Below are 14,944 nucleotides of genomic sequence, written 5' to 3'. Positions count from 1 at the left end.
AATTGTTATAAAAAGAACATTGCCTTAGAAAATATATTTTTTAATGATATTGTCCTAAAAAAACATTGTTTTAAAAATATTTATTTGTAAGAAAATTTGTAAATGATAGTGTTTTAAAAATAAGATAGACAATATTGTTTTAACAATAATACATTTTTAAAATGATACTGTTTAAAAATAATATTTTTGAAGTGTTTTGGAAAATATTTTTTAAAAATGTATAAATGAATATATATATAATTTTAAAAATAACATTGTCTCAAAAATATAATTGTTTATAAAATTATATTGCATACAAATGTATTTTTTAAAGTATGTTTTAAAAAAAAAAAATTTTTTTAAACATACTTTGAATAATATTTTTTAAAATATATATTGTTTTAAAAATAACTTTTTAAATTATATTGTCTTAAAAATAACATTGTTTTATGAAGTCAGTTTTGAAAATAATATTTTTTAAAGCTATTGTTTGTTTTAAAAAGATATTGATAGTGTCTTTGAAATAATATTGTAAAAGAAGATTGTTTTAAAAATGTTTTTTTTTAGAAAAGAAGATTGTTTAAAAAATGTTTGTTTTTTTAAAAGAAGATTGTTTAAAAAATGTTTTTTTTTTTTAGAAAAGAAGATTGTTTAAAAAAAACGAATTGTTTTAAAATAAAACATTTTTAAAAATGTATTCTTATAAAGATTAATTGTTTAGAAAAAAGAGTTGAAAAGCAAGTATTTGAAGTTGTAATGCAGATGAAGCGCTAATGACCACGTGTGTGTTTTTAACCAGGAACATTTTCAGATTTTCTAAAAATGTCAGCAAGTAAAAGAAAAGTTCTTCATTTCCTGTCTGCACAGAAAGTGTAAGACGTGATAGCGGGGTTAAAGATTAACCAAGTTGCGAGCGGCGCTCACGTTGCAGCCGCACGTTGTCCCGCCAGACGTCCGCCATGAGCTCCTTCGCTCACATCCTCCAGGAGGTGGGAGAGTTTGGCTTCTTCCAGAAGCGTCTGGTGGCCATCTTGTGCATCCCCAGCATCTTCATCGCCTTCGACATCATCGGCCAGGTGTTCACGGGCCTGGCCTTCCCCGACTTCTGCGACACCTCCTGGATCCTGGAGCGAGGAGCCAACCTCAGCCTGCAGCGGCAGAAGGAGCTGAGTCTCCCTCGCCGCCCGGACGGAACTTTCCACGCCTGCTTGATGTTCACGCCCGTGCCCTGGGACCTGGACACCATCGTGGAGTACGGCCTCAACCGCACCACGCCGTGCCTCAACGGCTCCACCTTTGAGGCGCCGCCGGGAGCCTCCAGCGTGGTCACTGAGGTTAGGGGTCGTCATGGCGACCGGCGCTCATGCTCACTTATCGTCCGTCGTCACCTTTTTCTTCTTGTCAGTTCCAGCTGGTGTGTGACAGAAGTTCCTTCATCGAAGCGTCCCAGTCCGTCTACATGGCCGGACTTCTTGTGGGGGCCTTGGTGCTGGGGGCCATGGCTGACAGGTCATTAGTCCTCATTTGCATACTCATTTGCATATTCACGCCATCCATCCATTTTGCAAAGTGCTGATATTGACAAATATCCAACAATGTGATATTTATATTCCATGATTTTATTGGGGTTTATTTTGAAGAACAAATGTTAATATTGACTATTATTTATGATAATACTTGCATTAGTTATTTTCATAAAAATGGTAAATATAAATATTATATTTTGTGTATTTTTACACTGAAAGTATTTGAAAAACAGATTTAAGAAACATGATAAAAAAAAAATTATATACTGCAAATTTTATATTTTATCTTAAAATGTTGACTATTGACTATTATATTATACACTTACTATTATTTATGACGATTCTTACATAATGATCGTAAAAAGGCCAAGTTAGAACATAGATGTGTATATTTTGTGTTTTTACATTAAAAGTATTTCAAGTAGTATTTAAAGAAAATGCAAAATACCCAATAATGTAACATTTTTATTTTGTGATTTTTTTTAAACTAAAGACATTTTATTATTGACTATTATTTATGATGACGTATACATTATTTGTCATAAAAATGCTTCAAACATTTTTTACATATTTTGTGTATTTTAAATACTTTTTGAAAAACCCAACTGTTCAATTATGTGATAAACTTATTCTATGATTGTATTCATTTTGAATGGTATTATTAAGTTATTTTTATGAAAAGACTTATATTAATTATAAACACAATCAAGTTTGACAATCGTACTTTGTTTTTTTTTTTACCTAAAAACATTAGAAAATGCAACTTTCTTATTTTTCTTGCTGTTATGCATAGTGTTTTAAAATCTCAATTATTTGAGTGTAAATATGTACAATTCTGTTTATATGGTGTTTTAAATGGTCAAATATTTGACTATAAATATGTACAATTCTGTGTATATAGTTATTTAAAATATCAAATATTTGAATGTAAATACAGTCGTGGTCAAAAGTGTACATACACTTGTAAAGAACATCATGTCATGGCTGTCTTGAGTTTCCAATAATTTCTACAACTCTTATTTTTTTGTGATAGAGTGATTGGAGCACATACTTGTTGGTCACAAAAAACATTCATGAACTTTGGTTCTTTTATGAATTTATTATGGGTCTACTGAAAATGTGACCAAATGTGCTGGGTCAAAAGTATACATACAGCAATGTTAATATTTGCTTACATGTCCCTTGGCAAGTTTCACTGCAATAAGGTGCTTTAGGTAGCCATCCACAAGTTCACACCTTTCACACTTGTTTTACAGATTTTTCAATTTTCTTGTGGACTCCGCCGCCCTTCAGAATATTTCTTTACGGATTTTTCCATTTTCGTGGACTCCGTCACCCCTCAGGATATTGGTTTACGGATTTTTCACTTTTTGTGGACTCCGCCACCCCTCAGGATATTGGTTTACGGATTTTTCAGTTTTTCGCGTACGCCGCCGCCCTTCAGTATATTGGCCTCTTCATTTTTAGAATTTTCATTTTTTACGTGGACTCCGCTGTCCTTAATTTGGCTTATTTTCAATGTTGAATTTTACGGAATTTTCAGTTTTTTGCGGACTCCGCCATCCTTCTGATTATTTGGCCTTTTTACCTGTTCGAGCCTAGGATTTACAGGGTTTGTCTATGCGTCGTAACCCTCAGTCACACGCTCTTTCAGACTCTTTCCAAACAGAGACATAATTCAATTTAGCTCAATTGAGGAGAAACGTCTGGGCTGTACTTTTTGCACAGTCTCCCACCACGCTCTGACGAAAGATTTTTAAAAGTCCTCTTTTATTTGGACTTTCCCTGATTACATGGCAACAGCTGTTTCTAAAGGAAGGGGGGTCGTAAACAGCCGCCGCCTTTGGTTGCAAAACAGTTCAAAGAAAAGGTGCCTGGAGGGGGGTCAGGTCCTGCTTCCTCTCCGCTTTGTAGATCCCGGGTCAAGACAAAATCTTCCTGTGGATTACGATACATCAAAGAAACCGACACCTTCATGTTGCTTCCCATCCTATACAGTGGAGTTTTACAAGCCTTTTGATTGGTAAGATCAAAGACAGCTTTTGTCTGCTCGCCGGGAACTCGTGGCAACACAAAGTTTTGTGATAACTTAGATACAATTATTCTGACAGTTATTATGTACAATTCTGTGTCTATGGTGTTTTAAAATCCATCCATCCATCCATTTTCTACCGCGTGTCCCTTTCGGGGTGGCGGGGGGTGCTGGAGCCTATCTCAGCTGCATTCGGGCGGAAGGCGGGGTACACCCTGGACAAGTGGCCACCTCATCGTAGGGCCGTGTATTAAAATGTAAAATATAAAATATTTGAGTGTAAATAATATTTGTGTTGCAGGTTGGGTCGGCGTGTTGTGGTCCTGCTGGCTCATCTTCTTCTCTTCCTGTTCGGCGTCACTTCTGCCTTTTCTCCAAATATTTATTTTTACATCACACTCAAATTCCTGTGTGGATTTTCTCTGTCTGGAATTATCGCCAACGCGTTTGTGATCGGTAAATATCAAATGTTGTTGTTGTTGTTGTTGTTGTTGTTGTTGATGATGATGATGATGTGCTGTGTCCCAGGTGGAGAGTGGTGTGAGTCGTCCAAGTTCGCCCTGTGCACCATCGTCAGCCATTCCTTCACTGCGGTGGGCTTGATGCTGCTGTCAGGTCTTGCTTACCTCATCCCCCACTGGAGGATCCTGCAACTTGTCCTCTACTCGCCTCTTCTGCTGCTGCTGCCTCTTCTCTACTGGTCACAACTTTTCTTCTTAGACTTAGTCAAACTTTATTGATCCACAAAGGAAATTGTTCTGCAGAGTAGCTCAGTTACAAAGGATGGAAAGGATAATGCAGGTATAACGTAGACAAAACATTTACCATAGTTCCATTTTACATGTACCATATAAAATATAACATACATAATATTAACAGTATATAATATATATTGATTTATTATTACATTATATTATATTTGTATATTATACATATGTAACAGCTGCAGCATAAAATAAAGAGTAGATCCAGCAGAAAATATACATTATAAACAAAGAGAGGTAGCTAACATGTCAGGTGTCAGGTAATAGATAAATATCATCTATTGCTGTATGGCGAGTGATTATACAGCTGGATGGAGTGCGAAATGAAGGACTTCTTGAATCGCACACAGTGGGAACAAAGCTGAAGGAGTCTGTTGGAGTATGAGCCTCGCGGTCCCTCAATTGTCTGGTGGAGTGGGTGGGCAGAATTGTCAATGATGGCCAGCAGTTCATCCAGTGTCCTCCTGTCCCTCCAACTGTGTGCCAATAGTTTGGCTTGCTTTCCGGATCAGTTTGTCAAACTGATTTAAGTCCCTTTTGCTGGTGCTGTTCCCCCAACAAATTACAGCAAAGTACAGGGCATTGGCCACAACAGACTGATAAAAGATCTCCAACAGCTTGCTGCACACATTAAAGGACCTAAGCTTCCTCAGGAAAAAGAGTCTGTTCATGCCCAGTCCAGTCTGCTGTTCAAGTGAACTCCCAGGTTCTTGTACTGCCCCACTACTGCCACCTCCTGGCCCTGGATAATGATGGGCTCCGCAGGGGTCAATTTCTTCTTGAAGTCGATGATTAGCTCCTTGGTCCTGTCCACATTAAGGAGCAGATGGTTTGCCTGACACCACTCCACAAAGTCAGTGATCAGTGTCCTGTACTCCAATTCCTGTCCCTCTCTGATACACCCGACCACAGCAGAGTCATCAGAGTATTTCTGCAGGTGGCAGGATGTGGAACTATACTGGAAGTCTGAGGTGTACAGGGTGAACAGGAAAGGAGACAGGACGGTCCCCTGTGGAGCACCTACACCACTGACCACAGTATCCGACAGGGAGCTCCCCAGTCGCACAAACTGGGGCCTGTCAGACAAGTAATCAGTGATCCAGGAGACAATGAACTGACACCCATCCTGAGCAACTTGACATTCATCGGAATAGGCTGAATGGTGTTAAAGGCACTGGAGAAATCAAAGAGCATGATCCTCACAGAGCCCCTCCCACCATCCAGGTGAGAGTGAGCACGATGCAGAAGGTAGATAACAGCATCATCCACTCCTACATGGGGCTGATATGCAAACTGTAGAAGGTCCAGGGAAGGAGCCACCTTGAGCCATCAGGGTGAGGGGCAGTGGCACTGTATGCATCTTTTGAATTAGCATACAGTAGGTCCAGAGTTGTATTGTCCCATGTTACACCGTGCACAGTGCACATATTGGTGGAAAGTGGGTAAAATTGAGTCCAAAGAAGCATGATTAAAGTCACTCCAAATGAGAACAAGGGCATCGGGGTGTTTGGTCTGTTGCCTAGCAAGAGCGGCATGAATGGTGTCGCAAGCAGCAGCCTGGTCTGCAGAAGGAGGGATGTACACTCCGATGAAGATTACAGAAGTAAACTCCCTTGGCAAATATTATGGTCGAATTCCAACAGCCAGAAGTTTGATGTCCGGCATACAAACACTCCTTTACAGTAATATGTCCAGGACTACACCACCTCTCCTTCACCAAGATGGCAATCCCACCGCCTTTCTCCTTACTGCTCAGGAGTGTGTCTCTATCCGCCCGTGAGGTTGTGAAGCCGGGTGTGGAAGTCCGCGTGTAGCCAAGTCTCCGTAAAGCACATGATAATGCACACGGCATACTGCTTTTGAGTTCGGACGAGCCCCAACAATTCGTCCATTTTATCCGCCAAAGACCGCACGTTCCCCATGAGGACATAGGGAATTGCAAGCTTAAATTTCCTTCTCCGCTCCTTCATCTTTGTGCCGGCACGGCATCCCCGGCGCTTTTTCCGTGGTCCCGCGGGAATGTCCGACCGCGATCGCCGTAGCGCTGGCAAGGAGAGCACCGACAGCTCCTCGCGTGTGGAAACAAAAGGCCTGCTGATCAAAGACAAACACAAAACGGCCCGAAAAGAAAAAGAAAAGTAATGAAAACACACAAAAGAGCCCCAAAGCCATAATTAGTGGTTTATGGAAAAGATAAGTGATTAAAAAAAAGCAAGAAAAGAGAACAATAATAATACCAAAAATAAAAGTCCAATGAAGGAATTCAAAGGAGCTACTTTGATGTGCTGCCACTCTTTCAGGCTCATAAAAGAGACAGAAAAACAATCACCTTCTGCTCACCGTGACCACTAAACCCCAACACGCCCTGCAGGTTTCTGCCGGAATCTGCTCGCTGGCTCCTCACTCAGGGCAGGAAGGAGGAAGCCGTGAAGGAAGTGAGCAGAGCAGCAAAGGTCAACGGCAGGACCATCTCACAACATCTGCTGGACAAGGTCAATACCTTTATTTTCATACACTTCAAAAAGCAAATATGCAACATTTATGAAATACATATGTGTATTTATTTATATAAATATATATATATATATATATATATATATATATATATATATATATATATATATATATGTCTTAATTAGATTATTCCAAAAAAATAGTGCTCGATACCGTGGTAGAGCGTAATATGTTTGTGGGAAAAAAATCACAAGACTATTTCATCTCTACAGGCCTGTTTCATGAGGGGTTTCCTCAATCATCAGGAGATTTTGATGGAAGCATTCACATACCATGGTTTATATAGGGCACAGAGCGGGTGGGTACGGGCAGGCGTAGGGGCGTGGTGATTGGCTCATGTGTTACCTAGGAGGTGTTTCCTTCTGTGACGGCATGCTGATACAATTTCGCTGCGCTTGTTGAGGGATGACAAGTCTGGACGGTATATAATAAACAGTTTCTCTGTTAAGCATAGGTTGCATCTTTTATTACCACTGTTGTAAGGTGTGCTGGATGCAAGAATTTGCCATGTTATTGAGTATTCAACATTATTGTCTTTGAGATTCCAAATGTGTTTGCTGAGTTCTGTAGTGTTCCGCAGGCTTTTGCTTCTGAAAGAGGCTTTGTGATTGTTCCATCTGGTTTTGAATTGTCCCTCAGTTAATCCTACGTATGTGTCGGATGTGTTAATGTCCTTGCGTGTTACCTTTGCTTGGTCAACGACTGATGGTTGTAAGCACCCCCCGTTGAGAGGGCAATCAGGTTTCTTGCGGCAGTTACAGCCTTTGTCAGTTTTGGAGTCGTTCTGCCTGGTGGTGGGCGGCTCCTTTTCAATTGCTTTATTGTGGTTTGAAATGATTTGTCGTACGTTGTTCATGCAGCTGTAGCTGAATTTATTGTTGTTCTTGTTGAATACTTTTCTTAGGGTGTTGCCTTTGGGGAAGTGTTTGTCGATCAGGGTGAGGAATTCGAGGCCAATATTAGTTGAGACGTTTTTACTGTATGGGGGGTTGTACCAGATGATGTTGTTTCGTTTTCTGCTCCTTTTTGGTTGGTTTCCTGGTGTGGGTTCGTAGGTGAGGGTGAAGTTGTATCCGCTTTCATCAAGTGCTTTTTGGTAAGAGGCTAGCATATATCTTTGTATTTATATATATATATATATATGTGTGTGTGTGTGTATATATGTGTATACACTATACATATACATCTATATGTATATATAGATATATATATTATAATATATATATATATATATATATATATATATATATATATATATATATATATATAATGTATACAGTATATATATATATATATATATATATATATATATATATATATATATATATATATATATATATATATATATATACATATATATATAAATATACACAGTATGTATATGTATGTATATATGTATATTTCCAGTATGTGTATGTGTGTGATCAGCTGGAGATGGAGGCGTGTCCCCACAGAAGAAGCAGACAAAGCATGTTGGACATCTTCAGGATTTCCTACTTGAGAAAACGAGCGCTGGTGATGAGTTACATCTGGTGAATATTTCCATCTTTGACCGATGATGTCATCGTGTCCACATGGCAGGCAGAAGGTGAAAGTGTGTGCGTGGCAGGTTTGGCACCAGCCTGGTCTACTACGGCCTGAGTCTCAACGTGGGGAACTTTGGTGTCGACGTCTACTTGACCCAGTTCATCTTCGGCCTGGTGGAGATTCCCGCTCGCCTCGGCTCTCTGCCGCTCATCCAGCGCTTTGGCAGGCGGCCGTGCCAGGCAGGATTGTTGATGTTTGCGGGCGCCGCCTGCCTCGCCAGCATCGCCGTGCCCAAAGGTCACACACACACACACACACACACACACACACTTTTGTATATTTTATCTTTTTAGCACAAAAACAACAATCAACCTTCACATTGTTTACATAAAAAACAAAAATGGCTGTTTATTGATATGATGAGTTCAATCGTTTGATGGATTATTTTTATACGTGTTGCAGATAAACTAATTAACACAATTTAACATCTGCAATTTTTTACTCATTTTTTAATTATATGAAATATATGCCTCTGTGAGTTCTTTTTTCCATATAAAGCGGAAAAAATAACACAATTTAACATCTGTTAAAGTTCATTTTTATTAATTGTTTTTTTTAATAAGTTTTCCAGATAAATGGACAAAAGTAACACATTTAACACTAACAATTTTTAGTTATTTTTTCATGAAATAATATATGCTTCTTATGAGTTCTTTTTTTTACCATATAAACCGAAAAAATAACACAATTTAACATCTGTTTTTTAAAACTTGTATTATTAATATGAAATATATGCCTCTGTGAGTTAATAATTTTTATTAATAATTCCAGTTAAACACAATTTAACCTCCACAATTTTAACTTATTTTTAATGAAATTATATATGACTCTTGTGAGTTCACTATATGTATTAATTATCCATATACACCAACAAAAAAACAATTTAACATCTGATTTTTATTTTTACATGAATATAAAATATATGCCTCTGTGAGTTCATCATTTTTATTAATTATTTGTATGAGTGTTCCATATAAACAGACAAAAATAACACATTTTAACATCTACAATTTTTACTTATTTTTAATGATATAATATATATGCTTCTGTGAGTTCATCATTTGTATTCATTATTTTAATAAGTTTTCCATATAAACAGACAAAAATAACACTTTTTAACATCCACAATTTTAACTTATTCTTTAATGATATGAAATATATTTTCTGTGAGTTCATTATTTTATTAATTATTTCTATCCAATATATTCAAGCAAAAATAACACATTTCAACATCCACAATTATTTAGTTATTTTTGTAAATGATATGAAATATAGATACTGTTTCTTCTCTGCAATTTGTATTTATTTTCAATGACATATTTGCTTCTTGTGAGTTTATTATTTTTATTAACTATTTTCTGTTTTCCAGATAAACAGAAAGAAATAACCCCATTTTAACGTCTAATTATTTTTTTAAACTTTTATTAATTATATAAAATATGTGCTTTTGTGAGTTCATAATTTTTTCAAATTAATTTTAGGTTTTTCACATAAACAGAAAAAAACACAATACAATATTTAATATATATTCAGATGTAATTATATTATTTTATATATATCCAGATGTAATTATATTATTTTATATAAATTCAGGTGTAATTGTATTATTTTACATATATGTTTATATATATATATATATATATATATATATATATATATATATATATATATATATATATATATATATATATATATATATATATATATATATATATATATATATACTCAGGTGTAATTATATTATTTTGTATACATTTATATGTAATTATATTATTGGATATATATTCAGATGTAATTATATTTGATATATATTCAGATGTAATTATCTTATTTTATATAAATTCAGGTGTTATTATATTATTGTGTATGTATTCAGGTGTAATTATATTATTTTGTATACATTCAGATGTAATTATATTATTTTATATATATATTCAGATTTTACATATATATTCAGATGTAATTATATTATTTTATATAAATTCAGGTGTAATTATCTTATTTTACATATATATATATATATATATATATATATATATATATATATATATATATATATATATATATATATATATATATATATATATTCAGATGTAATTATATTATTTTATATAAATTCAGGTGTAATTATATTATTTTACACATTTATATATATATATATATATATATATATATATATATATATATATATATATATATACACTCAGGTGTAATTATATTATTTTGTATACATTTATATGTAATTATATTATTGGATATACTGTATATTCAGATGTAATTATATTTGATATATATTCAGATGTAATTATATTATTTTATATATATTCAGGTGTAATTATATTATTTTGTATACATTCAGATGTAATTATATTATTTTATATATATATTCAGATGTAATTATATTTGATATATATTCAGATGTAATTATATTATTAGATATATATTCAGACAAAAAAAATACATCACAGAATCACACTATTTTTGGCATTTTGTCACAAAGTAGAAGTAAAAAAAAATTGTATACATTTTTTAAATTGCTTTTTTTGGAGTGAAAAAAAAAAAAAGTCAAAAATATTCAGTGATAGCGCCCTCTGCTGGTCAGCGTTTTTGATTGATTGATTGATTGAGACTTTTATTAGTAGGTTGCACAGTGAAGTACATATTCCGTACAATTGACCACTAAATGGTAACACCCCAATAAGTTTTTCAACTTGTTTAAGTCGGGGTCCACTTAAATTGATTCATGATACAGATATATACTATCATATATACTGTCATCATAATATATACTAAAATATAATCACATTGAATTATTTACATTATTTACAATCAGGGGTGTGGAGGGGGGTGGGGGGGGGGGGGTAGGATATGGACAGCAAGTAGTGGACATAGAGAGAGAGAGAGAGAGAGAGAGAGAGAGAGAGAGAGAGATCAGAAGGCATAAGAAAAAGTATCTGCATTTGATTGTTTACATTTGATTATTAGCAATCCGGGGAGGGTGTTAGTTTAGGGTTGTAGCTGCCTGGAGGTGAACTTTTATTGCGGTTTTGAAGGAGGATAGAGATGCCCTTTCTTTTATACCTGTTGGGAGTGCATTCCACATTGATGTGGCATAGAAAGAGAATGAGTTAAGACCTTTGTTAGTTCGGAATCTGGGTTTAACGTGGTTAGTGGAGCTCCCCCTGGTGTTGTGGTTATGGCGGTCATTTACGTTAAGGAAGTAGTTTGACATGTACTTCGGTATCAGGGAGGTGTAGCGGATTTTATAGACTAGGCTCAGTGCAAGTTGTTTAACCCTGTCCTCCACCTTGAGCCAGCCCACTTTGGAGAAGTGGGTAGGAGTGAGGTGGGATCTGGGGTGGAGGTCTAGAAGTAATCTGACGTGTTCAATGCGCTTCTGACCAGACTGAAATGCGATCAATGAATGTTTACTTATATAGCCCTAAATCACAAGTGTCTCAAAGGGCTGCACAAGCCACATCATTTCCTGAACTTCTTGTTGTTTTTCTCCCACGCCCGTGGTCTTCAGATCTCCCCGCGGTGGCCACGGCCATCGCCGTCGTCGGGAAATTCGCCGCCACCGCCTGCTTCTCCATCGTGTTCGTTTACACGGCGGAACTTTATCCCACCACGCTGAGGTAAGAGCGTGCGCGCGACGATCCATGACGTCACAATCCGCGTCACGGAACGACGCGCGTGTTGCCAGGCAGAACGGCGTGGGCCTCAACTCCATGTGCGCGCGCGTCGGAGGCATCTTGGCGCCGCTGATCCGACTGCTCCACGCCTACCATGACGTCATCCCCATGTCCTTATATGGCGCGGTGCCCTTCAGCGCCGGGCTCCTGTGTTTGCTGCTGCCGGAGACGCGCGGCGCGGAGCTGCAGGATCACGCCGAGATGACGTAATGATGACGTCCTGACGCTGACGCGGCTCGGAGCATCGACGCCCTTCGCTTTGTCTTGCAGGCAAGACGGCGCCGGAAGCGGCGGCCGCGAGGAGGACGGAGAAAAGGTAACGCCCTTCTAGCGGAGATGCGCTGTTACCATGGCAACAGCCGCTCGCCAACACAGAAGAAAACATCAAATCCTCAAGATATTCCTCTCTTTTTGGACTTTATTTTTTTCTTTGTTATTATTTTTCACTCTCTCTTTTTTTTTGGACTTTTGAAAATTGACACGTCGTTTTATGATGTGTACTCGTTCTGTACTCCTGTTTCCATTGAAGTAAAAGTGCAATAATCGTGAAGATGAGTGCTTTTAAATCAAAGTAAACAACAAAAGATCCAACGTTCATGCTTTTAATTGGACAGAAAAAAAACATGTAATTTAATTACATGTTGAATTTAGTATGTTTTGTATGAACCTGGTAGCAATGGCTTTGTTAAAAAAAAGGAAAAAATATATATATGGGAAAGATTTTTACTTTTTAATTTAAATTATTGTAAAGGCATTACTGTCATTTCAAAATAGGCAACAACAACAAAAGGGTGCTTTTAAATCAAAGTAAACAACAAAAGATCCAACGTTCATGCTTTTAATTGGACAGAAAAAAACATGTTATTTAATTACATATTAAATTTAGTATTTTTTGTATTAAACTGGTAGCAATGGCTTTGTTAAAAAAACAAAACTTTAAATTAAAAAAAGGAAAAAAAATATAAATGGGAACATTTTTTACTTTTTAATCTAAATTATTTTAAATGCATTACTATCATTTCAAAATAGGCACAAATTTATTTTATTTTTTTTAGTTAAAGGAAAAAAATATATGTGGGAAAGATTTTTACTTTTCAATCTAAATTATTTTAAATGCATTACTATCATTTCAAAATAGGCAAAAACAAATAAAAAATTAGTGCTTTTAAATAAAAGTAAACAACAAAAGATCCAACGTTCATGCTTTTAATTGGACAGAAAAAAAACCCATGTAATTTAATTACATGTTGTATTTAGTATTTTTTGTATGAACCTGGTAGCAATGGCTTTGTTAAAAAAAAGGAAAAAATATATATATGGGAAAGATTTTTACTTTTTAATTTAAATTATTGTAAAGGCATTACTGTCATTTCAAAATAAGCAACATCAAAAAAAGAGTGCTTTTAAATAAAAGTAAACAACAAAAGATCCAACGTTCATGCTTTTAATTGGACAGAAAAAAAACATGTAATTTAATTACATGTTGAATTTAGTATTTTTTGTATGAACCTGGTAGCAATGGCTTTGTTAAAAAAAAACTTTAAATTAAAAAAAAGGAAAAAAAATATATAAATGGGAAATTTTTTAATTTTTTAATCTAAATTATTTTAAATGCATTACTATCATTTCAAAATAGGCACAAATTTATTTTATTTTTTTTAGTTAAAAAAAGGAAAAAAATATATATGGAAAAGATTTTTACTTTTCAATCTAAATTATTTTAAATGCATTACTATCATTTCAAAATAGGCAAAAACAAATAAAAAATTAGTGCTTTTAAATAAAAGTAAACAACAAAAGATCCAACGTTCATGCTTTCAATTGGACAGAAAAAAAACATGTAATTTAATTACATGTTGAATTTAGTATTTTTTGTATGAACCTGGTAGCAATGGCTTTGTTAAAAAAAAACCTTTAAATTAAAAAAAGGAAAACAAATATTATAAATGGGAAAATGTTTTACTTTTTAATCTAAATTATTTTAAATGCATTACTATCATTTCAAAATAGGCACAAATTTATTTTATTTTTTTTAATTAAAAAATGGAAAAAAATATTATATATGGGAAAGATTTTTACTTTACAATCTAAATTATTTTAAATGCATTACTATCATTTCAAAATAGGCAAAAACAAATGAAAAATTAGTGCTTTTAAATAAAAGTAAACAACAAAAGATCCAACGTTCATGCTTTTAATTGGACAGAAAAAAAGGAAGTTTGTTAGTTTACGGTTGAAGTTGCCTGGAGGTGTTCTTTTAGTGCGGTTTTGAAGGAGGATAGAGATGCCCTTTCTTTTACACCTGTTGGGAGTGCATTCCATATTGATGTGGCATAGAAAGAGAATGAGTTAAGACCTTTGTTAGTTCAGAATCTGGGTTTAACGTGGTTAGTGGCGCTCCCCCTGGCGTTGTGGTTATGGCGGTCATTTACGTTAAGGAAGTAGTTTGACATGTACTTCGGTATCAGGGAGGTGTAGCGGATTTTATAGACTAGGCTCAGTGCAAGTTGTTTTACTCTGTCCTCCACCCTGAGCCGGCCCACTTTGGAGAAGTGGGTAGGAGTGAGGTGGGATCTGGGAAGCAAGGAATCATGCAGAGACAGATTTCAATTTTGCTCAATGAGGAGAGACGTATTGGGCTGTACACTCAGTTCCAGTTCCAACCTACGCTCTAAGGCACAGCCCACGTGCTCCACTATTTATTCGGGAGGTCCCTGGTTACATCACTGAGGCCGCTTCTGAAGGAAGTGGGGTCATTTCAGCAGCCCCAGTTGGACACAATATATGATTATTTAGAAATGGAAATGTGCTGACACTCGTGATATCGCCCTGTCTCTGCTTTGTCTG

General features: G+C 35.6%; 1 protein-coding gene across 2 annotated transcripts; it reads left to right on the top strand.

The window, feature by feature from the left end:
- The first annotated feature begins 765 nt into the window (after nt 1-765).
- On the top strand, nt 766-12,783 carry LOC133629717 (solute carrier family 22 member 13-like). Of its 2 annotated transcripts, XM_062020649.1 has the most exons (10): nt 766-1,313; nt 1,385-1,488; nt 3,839-3,993; nt 4,066-4,237; nt 6,673-6,793; nt 8,244-8,347; nt 8,425-8,639; nt 11,932-12,040; nt 12,109-12,303; nt 12,368-12,783. In XM_062020649.1, the coding sequence occupies exons 1-10, from the start codon at nt 939-941 to the stop codon at nt 12,426-12,428; spliced, it is 1,611 nt and encodes a 536-aa protein (XP_061876633.1). In that variant the 5' UTR covers nt 766-938; the 3' UTR covers nt 12,429-12,783. The 2 variants fall into 2 exon arrangements, with proteins under 2 accessions (XP_061876633.1, XP_061876634.1); XM_062020650.1 differs by lacking the exon at nt 12,368-12,783 and having other exon boundaries at nt 12,113-12,318.
- The last annotated feature ends 2,161 nt before the right edge of the window (nt 12,784-14,944 follow it).

The sequence above is a fragment of the Entelurus aequoreus genome, linkage group LG15 (assembly GCF_033978785.1).
Source record: "Entelurus aequoreus isolate RoL-2023_Sb linkage group LG15, RoL_Eaeq_v1.1, whole genome shotgun sequence".
NCBI lineage: Eukaryota > Metazoa > Chordata > Actinopteri > Syngnathiformes > Syngnathidae > Entelurus > Entelurus aequoreus.
Note: the sequence above shows the minus strand (reverse complement) of the source record. Positions and strands in the feature narration are given on the sequence as shown.